Genomic DNA, 26,542 nt, shown 5'->3' on the forward strand with positions numbered 1-26,542 from the left:
AAAGTTGTGTCCAAGTATTACTTGAATCAGAGCATTCTTCTACCAGTCTTTTTCAAAAACCCACAAACAAAATTCGAAAAAGGCCTCCATACCCTGGATGTAAGGAGGGCTTTATTGTACTATCTACAGAAAACATAACAAGCTCGCAAAAGCAAACAGCTGTTTGTTGCTTACTCACATACCAGCACAGGGATGCCTGTCACAAAGGCAACAGTTGCACAATGGATAGTCCAAACCATTCAACTATGTTATGCCTCTACAGGAAAAACCCCAAGCATACGACCAGAGATTCACTCGACTAGACAGAAAGGAGCAAGTGAAGCATTCATGGCCAATGTGCCAATAGCCCCTACATGTACCGAAGCAGCATGGGCATCCCCAAGCACTTTCACTAAGCATTACTGTGTGGACGTACAGATGAAAAAGGATGCACACCTGTGCACTAAATCTTACTCTCACCACAGCCTCCCCAAAAAGGGAGAAACTGCTTATGAATCTGATGCATAACATGTGAATCCAGAAAAGGATTCATGCTGCAAAACAAAATGGTTACTTGCAAGTAGGAGTAGTTTTGCAGCTTGAAGAGTTTTCTGGATTCACATGTGACCCACCTAGCCTCCCCTACAAGGAATACAAGCAGATGGGGAAATGTAATTAACAATGCACTAAAGTACCATCTAAAAGACTGAAACACCGAAAAAAGAATCCAAAAGTGGCTAGTGCGCACAACGAACTCCGTCGTCACGCAGGGGACGGACCTTGCACCAAATGGTGGTCGACAACGCCTAAACAGAAAGAAAAGACTAGTTCGGACCCAACCACTAGATGGAAGAATGATGCACAGCATGTGAATCCACAAAACTCTTCAAGCTGCAAAACTACTCTTGCTGGCAAGTGACCATTTCTTTCTCCTCTGTTAAAAATAAGGCAAAAGGACATGATCAAAGCGTGATTAGATGCTGCTGCTTCTGAAATCCTTGAAGCATCAGCGTTCCAATTTCTGCCCTTTTACTGCTTTGCTAATTAAGTTTGGAGTTAAAAATGAAAATGTTACTTCTTTTATAGTCATAGCTTCTTAATGAAAATCTTTAGTTTAAAATTGAACATTTTACAGTTTGTGTTCAAGATCTGTAAAGTGGGCAGATAATCATGCTGTTTGAGCTGAAAGAAAATATAAACGATGGGGAACTAGGAAGTAAATACATTTTTTTCTATCAGTTGATGTGTTGTCAGATCTTCATTAATACATATAGAGCAGTCTCACTTCTAAAAGGACCCGAAAAATGTGACCATCACTTATTTTTTGTGACTTCTCTGGAACAGCAACAGGGTAAATACCGGCATTGAATGCTAGCATACTCCAAAATTCGACTGTTTAGAGCTTGGAACCTCTGACTGGCTTTGAATGCATGCATTGTTCATTCACTGCAGTACCAGCAATTCAAGGCATTTTGTGGCCATTTTATTTTCCATACCTTAAATAAAATGTGGAGGAAAGCCAACAGTACAACTAGGAGGTTCTTGTAATTTATTTGCATTAGTTTTGTAAAAGCTTTTGATTGAAGACTGGGGTTCTTGTACATGGGTTAAAGCTTTGTCTTTTGAAGTAGCAAGCACATTTGGTGATTTAGCATGCAGATATGTAGCTCTGTGATGATGCACCCAGTGATAGGCCAGTAGTTACATTGTTTGTATGTAAAATGCACGTTTATTGCTGCTCACAGAGAGAAAGAAGTTCAGAGAATAAATAGGTTGATGTACGTCTGGTTGTGCTAGGGCTATCTAACCTACATTTTTGCTTTTTTTTTTATAAAGATGTCTGATCATTGGGAAACAGCCCCTCGTCACATGATGCGCTTAGATATTCGATCTCTTTTGCAAGATGCTGCTATTGAAGAGGTAGGTGTAGCACAATTGATTTTCGTCTGTTAATGTAGACTGCCTCTGTCATCTTATAGGAAATCTATAATAGGTCTTCCTTCCAGGTGCATTCCATTCCTTAAGGTAACATGTAGTTTGTGGGAAAGTGCCATTTTTAGGTCTCGCCTGTCGATGCGCATGCGCATCGAGCTTGCGAGACTATGGGGGCTTAACCACTCTTCAACTAACTTGCAAGGAATCGTGGCGATTCCTTGCAGTGCCCGTGACTTTTAAGCTCAATGCGCATGCGCTTAGAGCTTAAAAGCGCGTGCACATCTCACAGCCTCCCCCAGCTCCGCCCCCTCCTCTCCTGCCCGCCGTGTCGCATTTCTCCTCCCCCCACCCCTTCTCTCTCGTCCAGCCGTCGTGTTTATTTATTGTTTTACCCGCTCCGCCCCCTCCCCTGCCCGCCGTGTCGCATCGTCATGGCAGCTTTGAAAGTAGGGGCAGAAGAGCGCCACTCTCTCTCCCAGCACACCTCCCCCTCCAGCATCCACTCCCCCCTTGTCTCTCTGTGCCCGCCCCCACCACTCCTAATGAGCTGCTTGTTTTCATTTGCAGTACACCATGTGCGCATTTACTTTCATAACGGTGGCTCACCGTTTTAACTTGTTTTAATTTCCCAATCTGACCAAAAGGTTTGCCGATGCCTGACGTGCTACTGCTCCGCCCCCTCCCCTGCCCGCCGTGTCGCGGCAGCTTTGAAAGTAGGGGCAGAAGAGCGCCACTCTCTCTCCCAGCACACCTCCCCCTCCAGCATCCACTCCCCCCTTGTCTCTCTGTGCCCGCCCCCACCACTCCTAATGAGCTGCTTGTTTTCATTTGCAGTACACCATGTGCGCATTTACTTTCATAACGGTGGCTCACCGTTTTAACTTGTTTTAATTTCCCAATCTGACCAAAAGGTTTGCCGATGCCTGACGTGCTACTGCTCCGCCCCCTCCCCTGCCCGCCGTGTCGCATCGTCATGGCAGCTTTGAAAGTAGGGGCAGAAGAGCGCCACTCTCTCTCCCAGCACACCTCCCCCTCCAGCATCCACTCCCCCCTTGTCTCTCTGTGCCCGCCCCCACCACTCCTAATGAGCTGCTTGTTTTCATTTGCAGTACACCATGTGCGCATTTACTTTCATAACGGTGGCTCACCGTTTTAACTTGTTTTAATTTCCCAATCTGACCAAAAGGTTTGCCGATGCCTGACGTGCTACTGCTCCGCCCCCTCCCCTGCCCGCCGTGTCGCGGCAGCTTTGAAAGTAGGGGCAGAAGAGCGCCACTCTCTCTCCCAGCACACCTCCCCCTCCAGCATCCACTCCCCCCTTGTCTCTCTGTGCCCGCCCCCACCACTCCTAATGAGCTGCTTGTTTTCATTTGCAGTACACCATGTGCGCATTTACTTTCATAACGGTGGCTCACCGTTTTAACTTGTTTTAATTTCCCAATCTGACCAAAAGGTTTGCCGATGCCTGACGTGCTACTGCTCCGCCCCCTCCCCTGCCCGCCGTGTCGCATCGTCATGGCAGCTTTGAAAGTAGGGGCAGAAGAGCTCCACTCTCTCTCCCAGCACACCTCCCCCTCCAGCATCCACTCCCCCCTTGTCTCTCTGTGCCCGCCCCCACCACTCCTAATGAGCTGCTTGTTTTCATTTGCAGTACACCATGTGCGCATTTACTTTCATAACGGTGGCTCACCGTTTTAACTTGTTTTAATTTCCCAATCTGACCAAAAGGTTTGCCGATGCCTGACGTGCTACTGACCTCTCCACAGCCATGCCTACCTAATGGAGTACATGCTTGAATATATGTATATAGCCAGGCAAATTTTTTTACCCGCTCCGCCCCCTCCCCGCCGTGTCACGTCTCTCTGTGCCCGCCCCCACCACTCCTAATGAGCTGCTTGTTTTCATTTGCAGTACACCATGTGTGCATTTACTTTCAGAACGGTGGCTCACCGTTTTAACTTGTTTTAATTTCCCAATCTGACCAAAAGGTTTGCCGATGCCTGACGTGCTACTGACCTCTCCACAGCCATGCCTACCTAATGGAGTACATGCTTGAATATATGTATATAGCCAGGCAAATATAAAGTACAACAAAAAAAACATTTGTCGCATTTCTTCTCCCCCCTGCCTTCCCTCCGTCTCTCTTTTTTTTTTTACCCAAAACATTTGTCGCATTTCTCCTCCCCCCCCCCTTCTCTGCCTTCCCTCTGTCCTTCAGTTGCTTCATGCCTTTGCTTGACCTCTTTTCCTTCATTCTTTTCGTAACCTCTACTCCGCCTTTCAGCATCCTTTCATCCCCTTCCTCCTCCCCCTCACTTCAGCCCTCCCTTCTCGTTTCCTCTCTCTTCTAAACACGTCATTCGTCCCTGCCTTCAATATCCTCTCTTCTTTCCCTCATCCGACCCCCTCCATGTCCATATTTACCCTTGCCCCCTTCGCCCCCTTCCCTCCCTGCCCCTCCCCATCACTGTTGGCCACACCATTGAATTGAATTAATTCCGCCATGCTGTTCGCAACGGGCCCACCCCTGCAGCAGGCATTGCTTGAAATCAAAGGCGCTTGGAGGTCTCCACGGGGTTCTCTTTGTTTTCCGCCCAGGCGCTGCTTTGATCCGTGGCTGATTATTATGAGAACCCGGAGGGGCTCCTGGCCCCCAGCGTTAAGGGCTCCTCGCCTGCAATCGGATACTTTTAGAGTCTGCCCTTTAGTTTTCACAACAAAGCAAAGACAACCCTGAAAATGTCCATGAAGTATAAAACATCTTAATGTAAATTGTCCGGCAAATTCCCACTGAACACCACCACATCCACCACCACATCCACCGCATCCACCACCACCACCACATCCACCACAACCACATCCACCGCATCCACCACCGCATCCACCACCACATCCACCACCACATCCAACATCACCACCACATCCACCACCACATCCACCACCACATCCACCATCACCTCCACATCCACCGCCACATCCACCACCCCATCCACCACCACCACATCCACCACCACCACTGCATCCACCACCACATCCACCGCCACCGCATCCACCACCGCATCCACCACATCCACCATCACCTCCACATCCACCATGACATCCACCACATGCACCACCACATCCACCGCATCCACCACCACCACCGCATCCACCACCACATCCACCACATCCACCATCACCTCCACATCCACCATGACATCCACCGCCACATCCACCACCACATCCACCACCACCACATCCACCACCACCGCATCCACCACCACATCCACCACACCCACCACATCCACCACCAGGTGCAAATGCAATGTTCTTGGATTTTCGTCACAATAAAATACACTGAACATAATCTTCACAAAATTAATTTACAAACGTTTAAGCTATTGCCATTATAAATTACAATAAATGTTATTTAAGTATTAATTATTTACAAAATTAAAAGCCATTGTTATTTGCAATATCAATACATCTAAGTCACGTAAAGACAACACACATTGCATTACAAATGCTATAGGTGTCACATTTGCGAAAGTTCAAACTATTGACATTGTAACTGACAAAGCTATTACTTTTGCTATTTTCAAAACCAACACATAAATAAAAAAAGTGTCATTTACAATACCAATTGTTCAAACTTTCCTAATGCGAGACCTATTGCATTTCCAATGCTTGTTAACATGGTCACCCCCACTTTTAGCTTTAGTACTGATGCTTTTTGACTGGAAGTGCCCTGGATCCCTGCTAACCAAGGCCGCCAGTGCTCTTCCTCTTAAAACAAGGTAAATGTCTAATTGTAACACATTTGGCCAGGACTTTAGCACCACTTAAGCCCCTAGTAAATGGTACTCCTGCAGTGGAATCGCCCCACTGCTTTTTTTGCAGTGAAAGAGAGAAAATAAAATTATGATCTGGTTATGATCTTTTTATTTTCTCCTACTTCTTCCCACAGTTTTGCGTGAGAGGGTGCGGGCAGGGGAGGAGTGGTTTCACCCTCCTAAAGTGCACAATGACTGCTTGGACAGCCCTCTTGGGCTGCCCAAAATGGTCATGCGCACTTTGCATGTTTTCCATTCAAGCTGCATCGCAGCTTACGTGGAGAACATGCACAGGCCTCCAGTCAGCTTATGAGCGCCGAAAAACGGCTCTCAGAGCACCGGCAGCTCCTCAAACAAGAGGTACAAGGTCTTTTAACAAAAGGAGTTATAGACCCAGTTCCATTACAGTACCAAGATTCAGAGGTGTACTCTCTGTACTTTCTAATCCCCAAAAGGACGGCTCCTTAAGGCAAATTTTGGATCTAAGGACATTAAATTTGTAAATACTTTCAGAACATTTCCACATGGTCACTCTTCAACAGGTCCTTCCACTGCTACAGCAAGGCGATTTTATGTCCACAGTAGACTTACGAACACATTCTTTCAAATAATGGTTCACCCAGCTCATCGCAAATACCTCAGATTTGTGATTGCAGGAAAACACTTTCAATTCAATGTACTCCCATTCTGAGTAACTACTGCTCCCAGAGTATTCACAAAATGTCTTGCAGTAGAGATGGCACATCTCAAAAGACAAAGGCCGGCACTCTCCCCGACAGCTCCAGCGTTCCGCTGCTGCCTCTGGCCCCCTGCCTCGTGTGTTAGAGGCTGCTGTAAGCTACTGGTATTCTTGGTGCTGACTATTGTATTTTACTGCTTGTGCCCAGAATTTCTTTATTACATGCCTGCCTGCTTTTTGTCTCCTCCTGCTCGCTGACCTCTCTGATTTCTAATTACTGTATCTTATTGTTTGTACCCGGTAATTCTTTATTACACGCCTGCCTGCTTGGTCTCTTCCTACTCTCTGACCTCATTGACTTGGCCCCTCCCCTCGCGCCTGCTCTCCCGCCCGTTTTTCCCGCCTCCTTGCTGAGCGTCCCTCCCCTCCCTTACAAATGCAGACCGGTACGCGGTCGTGCAGCGGACGCGCCAAAGGCAAGCCCGTCTGCGCCCGTCCACGCCTGAACCACGCCGAGCGCCAGGATCCCTGGACCCCGCATACACCGCGACGCCTGCCTCTGCTATGACTCCAGCGCTCTCCACGCATTCAACACCAGACTATCACGCACCTGCTGCCTGGCCGCTCCGAAGCGCACCCTTGATCCATTCTCCTGCTGGAACTGCAGCTTCACCAGCACCCGGCCTGGCAAACCGCCATCCAACAAACCCAACTACCTCAGATGCATCCTCCTCAACACCAGCTCCACCAGCAAACACCCCGTCGAACTCTGGAACTTTCTCGACTACCTCCCCAGATGTCGCCTTTCTGACGGAGACCTGGCTGAACCCCGCCTCGGCTCCCGACATCGCCATAGCCATCCCGGAAGGCTACAAGATCACCCGCAGGGACCGCACTAGCAGAGGAGGAGGAATCTCCATCGTCCACAGGAACACCCTCAGAGTCTCAACCAACACTGACGACACACTCAGCACCGCCAAACACATGCACTTGCAGATCCACACCGACCCCAACACCACCCTCAGAGGAACCCTCATCTACAGATCCTGCGATCACAGTTCAGAGACTCCATTGCCGACTAAATCAACCCTCACGCCCTCGCCTCCACGGACTACATCCTCCTTGGGGACCTAAACTTCCACCTCGCGAACAAAGACTACACCAACTACAACACCCTGATCGCCAACCTCGGACTCAGACAGCTCGTTACAACACCCACCTACGCCGCCGGTCACACGATTGACCCCATCTTCACCGCAACTCCCACGTCACCTTCAACCATTCCACCGAACCCCACTGGACCGACCACCACTGCATCCACTTCACCTTCAGGAAGCCCACCACGCACCACCGCACCCAACAGATGCCTCAACGCTGCTGGAGCAAGGTCATCCTCCTGGACCTGTCAGCCGCCTTCGACACGGTCTGCCACCGCACACTGCCGGAATCCAAGAGAAGGCTCTGGACTGGACCACATCCTTCCTATCCGGCAGAACCAGAGCGTCCGTCCCCCCCTTCCGCTCCAACGCCACAGAGATATGCGGCGTACCCCAGGGCTCTTCCCTCAGCACGACACTTTTAAACATTACATGGCACCCCTCGCCCGCGTCACCCGACAGCACGACCTCAACATCATCTCCTACACCGATAACACCCAGCTGATCCTCTCCCTCACCAAAGACCCTCACATCGCCAAAACCATCCTCCACGATGGAATGAAGGCCATCGCCGAATGGATGAGGAACAGCCGACTGAAGCTGAACTCGAACAAGACAGAAGACCTCATCCTCGGCCCCACCCCCTCAACCTGGGACGACTCCTGGTGGCCGACGACGCTAGGAACAGCCCCAACACCCACGACCACGCACGCAACCTAGGGGTCGTCCTCCACCCTCTCCATGACTAAGCAGGTCAACACCGTCTCCTCATCCTGCTTCAACACCCTCCGAATGCTCCGCAGGATCTTCAAGTGGATCCCCACCAAAATAAGAAAAGCAGTCACCCAGGCCCTCGTCAACAGGCTGGACTGCGGAAACGCCCTCTACGCAGGCACATCGGCCAAACTCCTGATACGACTGCAACACATCCAGAATGCCTCGGCACCTCTGATCCTCGACATCCCCCGCCTCTGCCACATCACACTCCACCTGAGAGACCTGCACTGGCTCCCCGTCAACAAGAGGGTAACCTTCAAACTCCTCATCCACGCACACAAAGCTCTCCACGACACCGGCCCAGCTTACCTCAACAGACGACTCCTCTTCTACACCCGCCAGCTCCACTCCACTGGCCTCGCCACAGTCCCCCGCATCCGAAGAACAACCGCCGGCGGCAGATCCTTCTCCCACCTTGCCGCCAAGACCTGGACATCCTCCCTACCAACCTACAGCAGACCCAAGACCTACTGGCCTTCAGAAGACTCCTCAAGACCTGGCTCTTCGATCAATAGCAGCACCAAACCCCCCTCCGCGCCTTGGGACCCTCACGGGTATGTAGTGCGCTTTACAAACGCCTTGATTGATTGATTGATTGATTGATTGATGTCTTCCTATATCTGGACGACTGGCTCATTAAAGCCATCACACACCAAAAGTGACTACATTAGACCTACTCTATCAATTAGGTTTCACGGTCAGTGCTCAGAAGTCTCACCTACAGCCTTCACAAATGCAGTCTTATCTAGGAGTGACTCTAAAAACTTGTTCAGCTCTAGCCTTTCCCAATGCAGCCAGAATTCAGAATATTCAATCTCTGCTAATACAATTGTAGGCCAATCAATACTTAGCAGTCAGAACGTTCATGTAACTGCTAGGGATGATAGCATCATGCATTGTGATAGTGCCTCATCCAAGATTGCACGTGCGTCTTCTACAGGAGTGCTTAGCACGTCAGTGGAATCCATCTCAAGGTCAATTAACAGATCTAGTGTTGGTAGACAGCTACACCAATCGTTCTCTGCAGTTTTGGAACACTCCAAATTTGTCAAAGGGCGGCTCTTCATCTGCCCTGTTCCTGCCGTGGTGGTGCTAGGGGACAACGGCAAGGTCAGTCCACATCCACTCCCGCAGCATCTGCCTCAAAGCCTACCTAGTCCGAGCTTTCAGGTCCATTCGACGCCAGTGGGGGGCAGGGTTCGCCATCACCTCCTCCACTGGCGTACCATCACGTCGGACAGGTGGGTGCTGCAAATCGTCCAAAGGGGCTACTTCCTCCCCTTTGAGGCGACCCCTCCAGCCATGCCACCCCAGTACCACCGCATGTCGGGGGATCTCTTGCAGCTTCTGCAGGAGGAAGTTACGGCCCTCTTGGCCAAGGGGCCGTCAAGCGCGTTCCTGGACCAGAAGAAGGCCGTGGTTGCTATTCCCACTACTTTCTGGTACCCAAGAAGGGCAAAGGAGGCCTACGCCCTATCTTGGACCTCCAGTGCTTGAACTGCTTCCTCCGGAAGGAGAAGTTCAAGATGCTGACTTTAGCTCAGGTCTTAGCTGCCCTAGACCCAGGAGACTGGATGGTAGCATTGGACTTGCAGGACGCATATTTCCACTTCCCCATCCTGCCGGCCCACTGGCGCTACCTGCGGTTCACGGTAGGCCACGAGCACTTTCAGTTTACCGTGCTCCCCTTCGGCCTCACCAGTGCCCCTCGGGTGTTCACGAAAGTGATGGCGGTGGTCGCAGCTCATCTGCGCAGATCAGGGGTTCCAGTCTTCCCCTATCTCGACGACTGGTTGTTGAAGGCGGGCTCGCCCCAGACAGTCGTCTCCCACCTCCAGACTACGGCCGACCTCCTGCACCTGCTGGGGTTCTCCATCAACGTGCCGAAATCAAACCTGTGCCCCTCTCGAACGCTCCTCTTCATCGGAGTGGTTCTGGACTCGGCGCAGTTTCGGGTTTATCCTCCCGAGCAGCGGGTTCGGGATATTCAGGTTCTGATTCCAGTCTTTCAGCCTTTATCCCGAGTCTGTCAGGTTGACGTTGCGGCTCCTGGGGCTGATGGCCTCCTGCATCCTTCTGGTGCATCATGCCAGGTGAAGGATGCGGGCTCTGCAGTGGGACCTGAAATTTCAATGGGCGCAGCATCAGGGCAACCTGTCCGACCACGACCTGATCTCGGAGGGCACTGCAAGACAGTTGCAGGGGTGGCTCACGGACCGCTATTGGGTCAGCGGCAGATCTCTCTCCCTACCCCGACCGGAGCACATAGTAGTGACGGATGCGTCCCTCCTCGGATGGGGGGGCCACATGGGAGAGGCGGAGATCAGAGACCTCTGGTCTCTGGCGGAGTCCCGGCTCCATATCAACCTTCTGGAGCTGCAGGCGATCCGGCTTGCACTGAAGGCATTCCTTCTATCTGTCCGTAGAAGTGTAGTGCAGGTGTTCACGGACAACACCACCGCCATGTGGTACTGCAACAAGCAGGGTGGGGTGGGGTCGTGGACCCTTTGCCAGGAGGATCTGCGTCTCTGGACATGGCTGGAACACCAGGGTGTCACCCTGGTGGTTCAACACCTGGCAGGTTCCCTGAATGCCAGGGCAGACGAACTCAGCCACCGGTGCATGGTAGATCACGAATGGCGTCTGAACTCGGACGTGGCTCAAGGTCTCTTTCAGCAGTGGGGAGAGGCTTGGTTAGATCTATTCGCCACCGAAGAGAACGCTCAATGTCATCAGTTATGCTCGTTGGAATTTCCAGACGCTTTTCGTCGCGAGTGGAGCTGCGGTCTGTTGTGCGCCTTTCCACCAGTACCACTTCTACCCAGAGTGCTGAAGAAAATCAGGCGCGACCGGGCCCAAGTCATCCTTTTGGCTCTGGACTGGGCACGAAGATACTGGTATCCCGTGCTACTCGGCATGTCAGTCGATCCCCCGATTTGTCTGCCTCTTCAGGAGGACCTTCTGTGGCAACAGCAGTGGATGGTCCTCCACCCGAACCTGTCCAGTCTCCACCTCCATGCGTGGAGATTGAGCGGTGACAGTTGAGGCCATTTGACTTGCCTCCTGAAGTCTGCGATGTCATTCTGGCAGCCAGGCGTCCCTCCACGAAAACGGTATACGCCTGCAGGTGGAACAAATTTGTGGCATGGTGCACAGCAAAGGCTGTGGATCCACTTTCTTCCCCCCTTTCAGAGGTTCTCCTCTTCCTCCTTTCTCTTGCCCAGCAGGGCTCAGCTCTGGGCACTGTCAAAGGCTATCTCTCGGCCATTTCAGCCTTCTTAAGGCTTCCTGATCTGCCTTCTCTTTTGAAGTTCCCAGTTGTAAGTAGATAATTGAAAGGCATCACACACGTTCCATCCTGTTCCCTTTGTGATGCCTCAGTGGGACTTGAACCTTGTACTGACCTATCTGATGTGCGCTCCCTTCGAGCCACTTCATAACTGTCCTCTTCGTCTTCTGACTCTTAAAACTGCATTCCTGGTTGCCATCACCTCTGCCAGGAGAGTGAGTGAGCTCCAGGCTCTGTCTTCTAAGCCTCCTTTCCTCTGTCCATCCCGACAAGGTTGTTTTGAGGACTCGTCCTTCTTTCCTGTCCAAGATGGTTAAAGCCTTTCATATCTGGCAGTCCTTCACCTTTCCTACCTTCTTTCCGCCTACACATCCCTCGAAAGAGGAAGGGAGGCTCCACCGTCTGGACATCTGTCAGGCAGCTACGTTGGCCTCGCTGCACACGTTCGCTAAGCACTACTGCCTGGACAGCCAAGTCCAGAGAGATTGCTTTTTCGGCCGTTCCGTTCTCCAGGACTTTCTGGTGTGATCTTGGTTCGCAGACCCACTAAAGGGGTTGGTATTGCTGGGGTATCTATTCTAAGGTAAGGAATCTAACACTAACCTGTTTCTTTCAGATGCACAAGTTACTTACCTTCGTAATGATATATCTGTAAGAAACAGTAGTTAGTGTTAGATTCCTTACCGCCCCACCCATCCTCCCCGTTCTGCGAACCAATATCTAGGGTTAAGGTATCTCCCTTTGAGGGCCCTACTTTCATGGCACCAGTGTCGGTTTCTTGCATGGCTCTGCGTTCCTGGCGCGGAAAGCTGTGTACAGAACGGACGTCAGCGCGCGAGGACGGTGTCTATGTACTCCGACATCATCCCGGCGATAACGACGACTGACACGGAGCCGCAGACGATGCCTACCGATGCGCAGAGGTACTGCTGACGAAAACTTTCCGGATCCAGTCTGACATCAGGGGATATTCTAAGGTAAGGAATCTAACACTTACTACTGTTTCTTACAGATATATTGTTACCAAAGGTAAGTAACGTGTGTGTATATACTAGAAAAGGCATTACAGAAGGTAAAAAATGTGTTATTTTAGAATTCTTACTAGGAAATAATTACTGTATATTCCGTAGGGGAACTTGGGTAACACTTGACGTTTTCCCTATGCACAAGTGTAGTTAGAGTTATTGGTATCTATTACTATAAGTGCACTGTAAGAAAGTGGCTCTGTATACACTGCACCAAAGTAAGGTACAGTGTGCACAGATTCCACAGTCCCCAGAGGTTTGGCAGAGGTTAAAGTTAGATATAATCTTACTCTCTAAAGTGGTAGCTTGGTCGAGCAGTAAGGCAGTATCAGAGGACAGTGTAATGCATGTGTTGTACATACTCAGTCAGCAAATGGTCTCACACACTCGAGAACTGAATTCTAGGCCAATTGTTTTGTATATAAAAATATATTGTTGTTTTATTTTAGAACCACAAGTAGGTATAAAAATACTTTATCAGAATGTGATGTTGCAATTGAATATTTCAAATAGCAATAGACTTTTAAATGCAATCGATACAGTTGTTGCATTATGCAACTGTTGCAAAGTCATCCTGTGCCCTGGGCACCCCCCAACTTTTTGCTGACTGGAACTGTTGGTAACTGACTCTGACTGACCCTGGGCTCTGTTTAACCAGGCCCAGGGCCAGTGCCAAGCTAAAAGGAACACATTAGAATACAGTTAAGACACCCAACATACACAAGAGTACACTATGGTATGGTGGGGTACCCCCTTTAATTGGCATGACCTACCCCATAAGCCCCTAGTATGTAATAGGGCAGGGGATTGAAACTACCTAGAAGTCTCCAGTATCCTGGGGCATGGCAGTTTAGAGGGCAGCAGATTTTCTGCACTAGCACATGTGCAGTGCTGAAGCCTGAGGTCAGTTTAAAAGCATCCCTGGTGGCCAGGACAGCTTTTAAACCTTAAAGTGTGCCCAAACTCGACTTTTGGGGTAGGGGCCCTTAAAAATGTAAAACCTACCATGTTTGTGCATATTAGGGACCCCCAGGGTCACCCCTATGTATCCCGGGGGTGGAGGGTCAGTTATCTATAAGGAGCGTGCTTATAAAATGAGTTTTTATATGCCTGGGTAAAGTGAAATTTTACATTTCACTCCCCACATTGTATTAAAGAGCTGCTCAAATTCGACTTTGATGCTAGAAGGATTGGGTAAGGATGATCTGCGATATTTCTACAGATTCAGAACCTCTGAAGTCTCCCCTAGTTGCACAGGGGGTGGGGGTCCTGTAGAAATTGATTAGGGAAATACTTATTAAATATGGTTTTATAAGCCCTGGTTCTTGAAAAGTGGCCCAGGTCATTTTCCCTATTGCAAACCCCATGGCCCATAGGTTAACATGGTAGGAAGTGATTGATTAATAAATATTGATAGGAAAGGACTAGCCGGACCATTCAAAGACTTCCTAGAATGGTAGTAGTAAATCCAACAATATTATATTGTTAAATTTCTCCTAAAGTGTACATACAATAAGTTATGAGACTTTCTTGTTTGTAAGTCCAAATTCAGCCTTTCAGTGGTCTGCCCTGATTGGTCAGAGTTAAGTGGATTCGCCAGTTTGCTGGGAGGGCCGTGTGCTGTTCTATAGGAATGCCAGGCCAGGAGGTGGCGTCGTAAACTACGCTCTTCAAAGGCAGGAGGGGAGGCCTGGATATCAGTCCACTATGACAGTCGTGACCCAGAGTCAGGGCTAGACTTAAGAAAGGTATGTGCAGATGGTAGGGGGTGTGTTTAGCCAGCTCTTACCTCCTTGCTGGAAAGTCAGCCATTATGGATTTGGAAGAATGATGCACTCTGGCACAAACTAATGCCACACTCCACAGGATGTGGTCATAACTATGAGGAGTCTCCTCGGAAAACGGCGACCGGGAATACAGGAGGAGGGATGCCACGTATCTGAATAAACGCCAAGACTGCGAGCGATATTTGCTGTGTTATAAACAGAAGGTGGATCCCCTCCCGGTACCGTCTTAATACCCACACGTATTAAGCGTAATTCAACTGAGCACCCGTTTACACTGTGGGCTCAATTATCGGCAGATGAACACACTCAAGTTCTCTGGAATACATGATTCTGAAAAACCATTTACAGAACGAATACCATTAGTTAATATTGAGCCTTATCTACATTGATTCTTTCTCTTCCGGACCTGCATACGTGTAGGTTGTGCCACAAGCCCTGAAGAGTCGTTGTGATCTACTCCCACACGACGAAACACGTGTCGGCTGGTTGTGGACCTATTAAAACAACCCACCTTATGAAATTTACCCGTGAATCTGCATCTGTCTACTTTGTTGCTATTTATGTTTACTATTACATAACTACCAATATTATACCTTGTGTTTGTGTGCGAGAGCATCGCTGTTTCTGTATACTGTGAAAGTCTTTGCAGATTTTCTGTTTGAACGGTTAAGGGCTTTTCCGTTCGCTCTGACGCACCATACTCCCACCTAGCTATTGTAACCCTCCCAACGGACACACTAGGCAGAGCGCCCTGCATATCTGAGTTTTCCGTAAAAAACCCTTGCAGCTGTATCTTAACTATGAGGAGTTGCCCTGCTCTCATTGGTCAGCAGTGACCTGGTGCTTGACCCAGAGAATTTGGAATAAGTATCTGAGAGGGGCAGAGCCCTCCAGATCTGCTGCTTGAAACTGAATGAAGCAAGAACTGCCCTGCTGAAGATGTTGCTGTGTGCAAGGAACTCTTAGGCCTGACCTATGAAGACTGCACCATCTGAAACTACTGCCCTGTGGATTACCTTGCTGCCAAAAGACTCAAGAGTGGAAACTCCCTGCAAGCTACAGGTTAACAGAGCTCACCCTGACAGCCCCACAAAGAATTCAAAGCCTGGAGTACCAGTGGATTTGTAAGGGTTTTGTTCAAGTGGATTGCGGAATTGAAGTTTCACACTTTCAAGGACCCTCTTGGAGATTCCAGAACCTTGGATTGCCTGTTGGATACTTTGGGACCCGCAAGCAGAACGCCAGGAAGGTGTTCTTACTGGACCACGCTTGCTGAAGAAGTCGACCCACTACAGTGGTGAGAATTCTTCAGAACAATTTATTAAGGTGTGTCCTTGACAGAGAAAACGAAATGACTTAAAGGGGCACTGTTGGTTTCTAAGCACTAGAAGATGACTAATCTTTATAAATTCATATCTCTGGTTCCCTAAAGTGGATTATTTTCGTTTTGGTGTCATTTAAAAGATAAAATTATTACCTGTTTTTATAAATTGGTGTTGGATTTTTATTTTGTGTTCTGTCTTAATTATTTACTGAAATGGTGTTTTTGAATGCTTTACATACCTGTCTTTGAAGTGAAGCCTGTCTGCTCGCAGCCACGTTACCAAGGATTGAGCAAAGGAATAATTTTCTAAGACCTATGCTGAGTCCTATCATGTGTTAGTGGCCTTATTGCAAGTGGCAGACCTACATTTGCCCCTACCAATAACCCACTTTCCAACAGCAACACAAGTTAAACACAATTATAACATTGAGCTCAATAAGAAGTTTTAAGTAAATGCAATAAAATTACTTTACAAATGTTTTTCTTACGCAGGGCTGGATCCTGGTGCATTTCCTGTAAACAGTTGAAAGAAATCCTTTTTGTTACACAGGCCATTTTTAAGGAATATTTGTATGTTTTGAAAATTGACACTTCGAGAAATATGTTTATCCTATGGGAGGAAATAGTTATCGGAAAATCACAGTTGTAATTACTTTTTAGGGCCAGTGCTGGGCACAAAGGTCCAGCACTGGGATCTCTCCTGGTAACAGGTGAGTAATTTCGTTTTCGTTGATCAGAGGATTTTTAAGGAACATTTCAAAGTTTCAAAACTTGACACTTAAAAGAATTTCCAAATGAAACCAGCCAATGTAACCGTATGGAGAAAGAGCAAGTTTTCAGGTAAGTACTCGACTGGCAGAGTTAAGGTTCTTGGGTTAGAATCAGGGATCTCCCAGGGTCAGGTAGGTACAGTTGTTACACCCTCAGCGGTACAGGGGCAGCCGGGTGCAGAGAGAGTAGGCCCAATGTTAGCCTATGACGGGCAGGGGGCCTTTGGTTGGTGGCTGCTAGCAGGCAAGCCCAGGCAGCTGTGGGAGCTGAGCTCCTGGTCACTTACACAGGGCAAGTGGGGAAGTAAGATAGGACAGATGCTGCACTTCCAGTGGCACTCGGGCGTCTGGGTGTAGGGTGCTTTTGGTCGCCGGGGGGATGTCCTCGTGGTCTTTGTTCACTCAGGCACGGGCCGTGCTCAGCCGGTGCAGAGTGTGCTGTATTCGCGGATCCTGGCTGGCATTAGGGGTTGTTGCTGTTTGAGCAGAACCACTGCTTGTGGGAGTTCCAGTGTTTCGATGAGCAAGGTAGTCAGGTCCTCCGACGTGTTTTTTAGGTTGCTGACCACAAGAGACGTCAGGATTTAGCAGGAGCAGGTTCAAGGATTGACAGGCCGGTAGGGCTGGAGTCAAGTCATTTGGTGGCGTCCTCTTGTTAGCAGCTGCACGACAGGTCTTCTTTCTTCTTGTTCTTCTTGTTTCGGAATCGGAAACTGATGAAGGAAGGTTCAGGGTGCCCAATTATACTAAATTTAGTGCCTCTAAATACTAACTTTCGGTGTGGTACAGGAAGGGAAAGGTCGGGGACCAATGGGTCCCTTCCCTGGGATGATTACACCCTCTATCCTGCCACTCTCTAGTGGGAGGGGGGAAGTAGCCTAGTCCTGATTGGGTAGGGCTCCCCATCCTGGCGGTATCCCGGAGTTGTGCTTCACCTCGCCTCCCCCACCTGAGCGGTGGGGTTGGCAGAGGTTGACACACCCCCTTTCCTCACTTAGTTTTTCCCGCCTGTCTTCCCGCCAGAGATGGGGTCAGAACCGTTGGGGACCAGTTGCTGAGTACAGCAAGTGGCCTGGAGAAGCTCACAAAGGTGGCATGCCTTTGAAGCTTCCCCTGCCCTTCCCGGGGGAGGAGACCTAGCACCTCGTCCCAGGATGTGCATTGTTGCAGGCCCAAGAGAGCAGATGGCTCTCTACCCAGGGGTCCAGCAACATGTCTGCTGGTTGGCAGCCTCTCATTCCGGGCACAGGATGTGGGTTGGTTTCAGGGGGCAACTCTTAAGTTGCCCTCTGTTGTGCATTTTTACATTAAATCCCACACTGGCATCAGTGCGGGTTTAATGTGCTGAGAAGTTTGATACCAAATTTCTCAGTCTTCAGTGTAGCCATCATGGTGCTGTGGAGTTCATAATGACAATCTCCCAGCACCATATACTCTTAATGGCAGCACTGCACTTAAAGTGCCCAGGAATGGACTTGGGTGCTGTAGGGACACAGGGCCCATGCACCTGTGCCCACACCACTGGCATAGTGCACCCAGCTAGAGGGGTGACTGAGGTATGCCAGAGCAGTGTGTTTGTGGGAATGGCACACAGGGATGTGTCCCATGTCGACTGTTTAGTTCTGCACTGACACTCAGCCTGCAAAGGCTGTGGGTGTGTCCGGGTACAGGGCCTCTAAGGGTGACACAAACAGTATTGCAGCCCTTAGGGGCCTTCTCTGGTCACAGTGCCCTGGGTACCTACGGTACCATTTAGAAGGGGCTGACCTGTGGCCAGAGATGCCAATTGGGTTTAGGCTTCAATGCAGTTTTTAGGGAAGGAACACAGGCCCTGGTACCTGATTGGCAGAAGCCCAGGGCAGACTCAGTCAAAGTACATCAGCAATTCAGCAAAAAGTGGGAGCACACCATGCAAGAAAGATGGCACTTTCTCACCCCCCACCCCTTCCCAAATGTAAGGTGATGAGGCTAACCTTGCCATATGGAGTCTTCATTGTCTAAGTGGAAGAACCTGGAAAGTCCATCTGCATTGGCCCTGTAGGGAAATGGACCATCTTAGTAGTTTGGGATTTTCCCCTTTTATTTGCATTAGCCATCTGAGAGGTCTGTGGTCAGTTTGAACCAGGGAGTGAGTACCAAACAAGTCGGGCCTCAACTTCTTCAGGGACCAAACCACAGCAAAGGCCTCCCTCTCAATGGCACTCAAACACTGCTCTCTTGGGAGAAGCCTTCTGCTTATAAAAGCAACAGGTTGGTCTTGGTCTTCATCATTTGTCTGGGATAGGACCACTCCTCCCTAGCTCAGAGGAATCAGCCTGCACTATGAGCTGCTTTGCATAATCTGGTGCTTTTAGAATTGGCGCTGAGCACATTGCTTCTTTTAGTGTGTCAAAAGCCTTTTGGCAACTAACTGTCCAGTTGATGTTCTTGGGCATCTTCTTGTAGGTGAGTTCTGTGTGGGGAGTCACAATGGACCCATATCCCTTAACAAACCTCCTGCAATACCCAGTCAAGCCAAGGAATGCCCTAACTTGGGTCTGGGTTGTTGGAGCTGCCCAGTCCAGGATGGCCTGGATCTTGTGCTGTAAGGGCTGTACCTGGCCTCCACCAACAAGGTGGCCCAAGTACACCACAGTGCCCTGCCCTATCTGGCATTTGGATGCCTTGATAGTTAGGTCTGCAGATTGCAGTGCTTTTAAACCCTTCCCAAAGTGGATCAGGTGATCCTGCCAGGTGGCTCTAAGGACAGCAATATCATCAAGATAAGCTGCACTAAAGGATTCCAACCCAGCCAGGACTTGATTCACCAACCTCTGGAAGGTGGCAGGGGCATTCTTTAAACCAAAAGGCATTACAGTAAACTGATAGTGCTCATCAGGTGTGGAGAATGCTGTTTTCACTTTTGCTCCTGGGGCCATGCCAATATGCCAGTACCCAGCAGTTAAGTCAAAGGTACTGATAAATGTTGCTGCCCCCAATTTGTCTATCATTTCATCTGCTCTTGGGATAGGGTGAGCATCTGTCTTGGTGACCGAGTTGAGCCCTCTATAATCCACACAAAACCTCATTTCTCTAAACAACCTGAGGATGAGGCTTGGGGACCTGAACCACAGGGCTGGCCCAGGGGCTCTCAGAGTGTTCAATAACCCCTAACTCCAGCATCTTGTTGACTTCAGCTTTGATGCTTTCCTTGACTTGGTCTGACTGTCGATAGATCTTGTTTTTGACAGGTGAACTGTCACCAGTATCCACATCATGGGTACGTACACCAGTTCATCAGACCAGGGGTCATGGAAAAGAGACTAGCATACTGTTGCAAGACTTGCTTGCAGTCAGTCTGCTGGTAGGCAGAGAGGGCATCTGAAAAGACCACTCCATCTACTTAACCACCTTTTGGGCTGTAGGAGAGGAGATCAGGGAGAGGTTCACTTTCTGCTTCCTGTTCCTCATCAGTCACCATCAGCATGGTGTTGTCAGCCCTGTCATTGTAGAGTTTAAGGCGGTTCACAGGAATAACCCTTTTGGGTGTCCTGCTTGTGCCCAGGTCAACTATCTTTTCTAGGGTAGGGTAAGGGCCACTCCATCTATCATGGAGTGCCCTTGGTGCCACTGGCTCCAAAACCCAGACCTGTTGCCCAGGTTGAAACTCAACCAGTGCAGCTTTTTGGTCATACCAGTGCTTCTGAAGCTCCTGGCTGGCCTCAAGATTCTTGGATGCCTTTGCCATATACTCAGCCATTCTGGACCTTAGGCCAAGCACATAGTCCACAATGTCTTGCTTGGGTTCTGTTTGGTCATCCTGTGAGGGGAACCCTCTTTTACAAGACAGAGGTGTCCCCTCACAGGATGACCAAACAGAAGTTCAAAGGGGGAAACCCTACTCCCTTCTGTGGCACTTCCCTGTAAGCGAAAAGCAGGCATGGCAACAGGACATCCATCTCCTCTTGAGTTTTTCAGGCAGTCCTATGATCATACCTTTCAATGTCTTGTTGAACCTCTCAACAAGGCCATTGGTTTGTGGATGGTATGGTGAGGTAAACTTGTACTGCACCCCACACTCCTTCCACATGTGTTTCAGGTAAGCAGACATGAAGTTGGAACATCTGTCTTAAACCACCTCCTTAGGAAACCCTACCCTGGTGAAGACACCCAGGAGGGCCTTGGCTACTGCAGGAGCTGTAGTAGTTCTAAGTGGAATTGCTTCAGGGTACCTAGTAGCATGATCCACTACCACTAGAATGAATTTGTTCCCTGCGGCTGTGGAAGGTTCAAGTGGACCCACAATGTCCACGCCTACCCTTTCAAAGGGAACCCCCACCACTGGCAGTGGTATCGGGGGCTTTTGGGTGGCCACCTGTCTTGCCACTGGCTAGACAGGTAACACAGGAGCTAACAAACTCCTTCTCCTTTTGGTGCATCTGGGCCAGTAGAAGTGACTCGCTAGCCTTTCTGAAGTTTTGGTTTGCCCCAGATATCCAGCTTGGAGATGTCATGAGCCAAAGTCAGGAGGAACTCCCTGTACTTCTGTGGCGCTACCACCCTCCTGGTGGCTCCAGGAGAGGGGTTTCTTGCCTCAGCATACAGTAATACCTCTTCCCAATAAGCTCTGTGGGTGCCACTGACATCTCCCTGTACTTCTGAAACAGCTTGCTGCCTCAGGTTTTCAAAAGTGGGACAGTCTTTTTGACCCTGGCACAGCTCTTCCCTAGTGGGCCCCCCTGGGCCCAAGAGTTCAACCTGGTAAGGCTCAAGCTCCATAGGCTCAGTTCCCTTTGGAGTTTCCAAGTCCTCTCCCTGAGGAGAGGGATCCTGAGCGGTTTGCGGTACAGAAGCTGGTCCCCCAGTCTTCTTACCTTTTTCTCTTGGTGGGTTGGGCCATACTTTCAGGCTCTAATCCTACTTTTTCACCCTTCCTCTTGCTCTGTTTTGTACACACACCAATTCAGGGATACTCAGCATGGCTGCATGGGTTTTTAACTCAACCTCAGCCCAGGCTGAGGTTTCCAGATCATTTCCAAGCAGACATGCAGCTGGTAACTTTTGAGAGACCACTACCTGTTTCAGGCCAGTAACCCCCCTCGCCAGCCTAATGTCACCATAACCACTGGATGATTAGTGGTAACACTGTCAGCATTGGGGACTGGGCAGGTGTTCCCAATCAAGTTTTGCTCAGGGGAAACCAGTGTCTCTCTCACCATAGTGACACTGGCACATGTATCCCTCTGAGCTTTTATCATAGTTCCATTAACCCAGGGGTATTGTAAGTACTTTAAGTTGGGTGGCTACACAGCTATAGTGGCAAACTCAACTTCCCCTTCTGAAACTAGAACTGCTTCAGTGTGCATCCTCATTTGCTCTGGGCACACTGTTGATCTCATCTGTAGACTTGCTACCCCAGGTGTAGCTGTACTGGTTGCCTTAGGGGCCTTGTTGTGGGGGCAAGATTTATATACAGTTAAGTGTCCCAACTTCTTACAGTTGTTACACCAGGCCTTTAAAGGATCAAAGTTCTTCCCCCTATAGGGCTGAGGCACATAGGGAGTAGTTTGGGACCCACCCCCCTGTACAGGTTTTTGGGGCCTTTAGAAGACTTAGACTTTTTATCTTGGGGATTCTCACTACCTTTCCCCTGGGGAGGTTTGGTAACCACCTTCTTATGGTCACCCCCAGTGGTTGTTCTTGTCACCTTAGTCTTGAGCCAATGGTCTGCCTTGGAAATTAGACCTAGATCTACCAAATGCTGATGCAACTTTTCATTTGTGCAATTACTCAAAATGAGTTCCTTCAAAAACAAATTGTAAAGTCCAGTGAAATCATGCACATTGTGTCCAGTTAACCAACTATCCAGTATCTTTACTGAGTAGTCTACAAAATCAATCCAGGACTGGGTCCGGGTTTTGTGAGCCCCCCTGAATTTAATTCTATACTCTTCAGTGGTGAGCCCAACTCCCTCAGAGTCTTCTTCATGAGGTCATAGGATCATGCATCTGACCCAGAGAGTGCTAGAAGCCTGTCTCTGCAGTTACCAGATAACAGTTCCCACAGGAGTCCACCCCAAGAGGTTTCTTTACTTTTGACATGTCTCCAGGCCTCTCAAAGGCTGTGAACCACTTGGTGATATCATCACCTTCCTCAAATTTAGTGACAATCCCTTTGGGAATTTTAGGATCATAAGACTGCTCTTTATCCTTAGTATTTGTATTGCTGCCACCATTGATGGGTGCTAAACCCATCTTGTATTGTAGTTCCTATATCCTGGGTAGGCTCTACGCATTGGAGTAATATACACTATAGATTTGACATAATACTGACCTCAGTACTTCTCTATCGAGTACATTAAACTTAATTTCTTGTATGTGCCAGCTAGCTCAGAGGTCACTAGAAACTTCTCGAATGAACAAGAATGGATTAGTTTCTGACAACCGCATAAATATGACAACTTTGTTTCCCTTAGAATCGGAACAATCTCTGAATCGTGGAAACAATCGATAAGGTTCACTTAGTCAATCGTGCATGCTTCGTTTCTACAGAGTTGCACAGAAATAGTGAGACGGGCATTTCAATAAAAAGGGTTTATTGAACAGTCTTATTTCTCATGCAAGAGATCAGACAGAATGCGAAGTATAATACGTACAGCGTTAGCAGTAAGATAAAATAATACTGCAAGAGCATGGTGTGTGCCTATGACATATATTCATAAAAATACATACACAAACAACACATTAAAATACTCCTCTGGTGCTTCTAAAATAATTCTAACCCAGTGTACCTAACCTAATTGTAGTACGAGGGAAGAAGTAGGTGCTGTTTTAGCTGTAGTCTAGTTTAGCCAAAAGTTGCCAAAAGTTTCCCTAGGTTCTAATCAGCTCCATACCTTAGAATGAGTGAGGTTGGAATCTCTTTCCGGGACTCAATCTCTAACACCCCGCAAGGAGAGTCAGAAACACTGGAGCTGGATTCTCGGCGAGGAGGATGACAGCGTCTGGTCAGTGCGTCATGCGGGGACTTGACTTCCTTCCGAACTTGCCGTGGCGAGACACGTCATGCAAGTGAAGGTATATTTATACCTCAAAGGTGTTTAGGAATGCCAGTATTGACGTACAAGTCGGGCATGAGAACATCATGAATAAACCCCTAAGGAATAGATGTTTTGCAGCGTGAATCTTTCTGGATTCACTATGCTGTGCATATTCCGCAATCTGGTGGTTGGGTCCGGAATCGTAGTCTTTTTTCTCCTTTTTTTTTTTGTCGTAGCCCAGGTGGGCATCGACGTCCCACCATTTGGTGTACCTTCGGTGACGTCGGCGTGCTTCCGGCGGAAGCTACCACCCTTGGGCGCCATCTTCAGATTTCCGCTGTTGGGTCTGGATCGTCGCGTGAAGCTCCAGAAGTTTTGGAGGAGGAAAGAAGAAAATACAGCAAATATTCACAGGTGGAGACCTCAGAACATCGACAGAAGAGGACCTTTAGAGAGGAGACGACGAAGAAAGGAGAGAACTTCGAAATCTTCGACGTCCTTGAAGGAATGCGCACACAGGGGGCCCCCTGAGCGCAGGGATGTACAAGACGCCGTTTAAATTCTGCAAGAACTGCCACCATAAGTTCGCACAGAAGGACCAGCACCCAGTCTGCAACCTCTGCCTGCCAATCGACCACGAGAGCAGAGACTGCAACGCCTGCTCCGTCTTCAAGCCGAAGACACTCCGAATTCGAGAAGGACAGAGGACGGCTCACCACACGATGCAGGGCAAGGGCCAAGCCCCGACGCTTTATGAACTTGGCCTCTCCACCGACGATGAGGACAACATCGCCGAAGGACCAGATGACTTCACGGTCGCTGAGACCTATAAGAATACGCCTGATAAGGTAGGAGAGTCTACGACCCCGAAAGTTCCCACAGGGCCTCGAAAACCTGAGGCAGACTCTCAAAAGTCAGAGCACAGAGCCTCGAAAGGAGCACCGGCGCCGAGCAAATCGACGACCGAAGCTGCATCCTCCGAAAAAGGGCCCAGCGGATCCTCCGAGAAGGACTCCCGGAGACAGAAGACCAGCGAAAAGCAAAGGTCATCGAAGCAAGCCCCCGAAAAAGGGCCTTCGACTAAGACGTCGAAAGAAAAAGAGCCGAAGAAAGCTTCGACGACGATGCCGAAAAGAGCGGCCGAAACGCTCGACGACGGACAGGCCGCAGAAATGCAGAGAAAGAAGAGAAGGCTCGAGGCCGAAATGGAGAACATCCTTCAGAGAAAGAAGGACTTCGACGAAAAAATGAAAAGTTACAAGATCCCCCCGAAGCCGGCACCGACGGTCGCTGAGGTACAGGAGCTCGAGGAGTTCGACGTCGAAGAGCCGCCGAAAACTCCGGAACCTTCGGAGCACGAAGAGGAGGAGGACCTCTACTACACAGAGGGGGATTACGGGGAACAGCAGTCAAGCTACGGTTCAGCTTCCTCGACGGCCCAAGACCAGGAATGGCAGGACATCGATTCCAAAAACCCAGAGGAGGCGGTGGAAACATACCCCTCGAGGCCTTCGCCACCGGATGACATTGGGGCATACAATGAGGTGGTAAGAAAGGCGGCAACAGCTTATGGGATTAAGCTGGAAGAGGAGAAGCCAAAAGCAGACTTCCTGCTCGAGACATTGCTCCCCATACAGACAAGGAGCCAGTTCCTGCCCATGCTCAAGAGTATCACAGACAAGGGAAAGGAGGCCTTCAAGGACCCGGCTACATGCAGATCTGTAACGCCGAGGACCGAGAAGAAATACAAATTCTCCTCCGAAGACCCAGCTTACATCAAGGGATCCGTCACAGCAGATTCTATCATCGCTGCAACGGCCAGAAAAAGGGCAAACGTCCCAACAACGTCCGGACCACCACCTGACAAAGAAAGCAGGAGGATGGATCTAACTGGCAGGAAGATTGAGAGGAACGCTGCAACGCACTGGCGGATGGCGAATTCCAACGCCCTCCTGAATAGGCACCAATACCAGCACTGGGATGAGATGGGACAGTTGCTCAAGCACCTCCCGGAACAATACCGGGAGAGAGCAGCACACCTGGTGGAGGAAGGGAAGAGCATCGCCAACTCATGCCTGAAGACAGCCTTGGATGGGGCAGAAACATCCAGCAGACTGATGGCTATAGGCATCACAGAAAGACGGCAAGCATGGCTCAGGATCTCAGGATTCAAGGCTGAAGTCCAGAACAACATCCTGAACACACCCTTCAGAGGTGAAACATTGTTCGGAGCCCCAGTTGATGATAAGCTCACCCAACTGAAGAAGGACAACGAGACGGCAAGGTCCATGGGAGCCCTGCAGTTCAGAGGGATGAGAAGGGGCACTCCTTCACGGAGGCCGAACGGCAGAGGTGGAAGCCAGCGAGGAGATTCTCACCAGAGTTTCCACCAGGGGCAACAGAGTGACAGCCAAGGCCACCAGGGCCAGCAGAGGCAAAACTGGAACTACCAAGGCAGAGGCCAGTCCTTTCGGTCGAGAGGAAATGGACGGGGCCAGAGAAGGAGAGGCGGTGAACAGCCCCCCTCTAAGTGACTTCACACGAGAGAAGGTGCTCCACCACCCACACCCTCCGTGGGAGGAGCACGGAAAAACAAAGAGGAGAGGGCTACACGGACAAGACACAAAGGAACATGCAACGCCAGTAGGAGGAAGATTGAGATTTTTTCTCCAAGAGTGGAGAAAAATAACAACAGACAAGTGGATACTCAATATTATGCAGTTCGGGTACTGCATAGAGTTGGAAAAAAGGCCACCAAACAGAAAACCAAAGAAAAGACAGCACTCAGGAATAGAGCTGCAACTACTGCAAGAGGAAGCCCAAGAACTCCTCCTTAAAGCGGCCATAGAAAGGGTCCCCTTCAAAGAACGGAACATGGGAGTGTACTCAAACTACTTCCTAGTGCCAAAGGTGTACGAAAGCCTAAGACCCATCCTGGACCTACGGTTCCTAAACAAATACGTCAAAAAAATTCAAAATGACGTCCCTAC

General features: G+C 49.4%; 1 protein-coding gene across 6 annotated transcripts in view; it reads left to right on the forward strand.

Moving 5' to 3' along the window:
- The window catches only part of YLPM1 (YLP motif containing 1), a 1,323,976-nt gene that overhangs the window by 858,777 nt on the left and 438,657 nt on the right, over positions 1-26,542 (forward strand). For all 6 annotated transcript variants that reach the window (XR_013600905.1, XR_013600906.1, XR_013600907.1 and 3 more), the window contains exon 15: positions 1,816-1,899. Coding sequence is in view for 3 of the 6 variants with exons in the window: in XM_078659897.1 (XP_078516023.1) it covers positions 1,816-1,899 (84 nt within the window). In the remaining 3 variants the exon portion in view is untranslated. The remainder of the gene's footprint in view (positions 1-1,815; positions 1,900-26,542) is intronic.

The sequence above is a fragment of the Lissotriton helveticus genome, chromosome 9 (genome assembly GCF_964261635.1).
Source record: "Lissotriton helveticus chromosome 9, aLisHel1.1, whole genome shotgun sequence".
NCBI classification, from domain to species: Eukaryota; Metazoa; Chordata; class Amphibia; order Caudata; family Salamandridae; genus Lissotriton; species Lissotriton helveticus.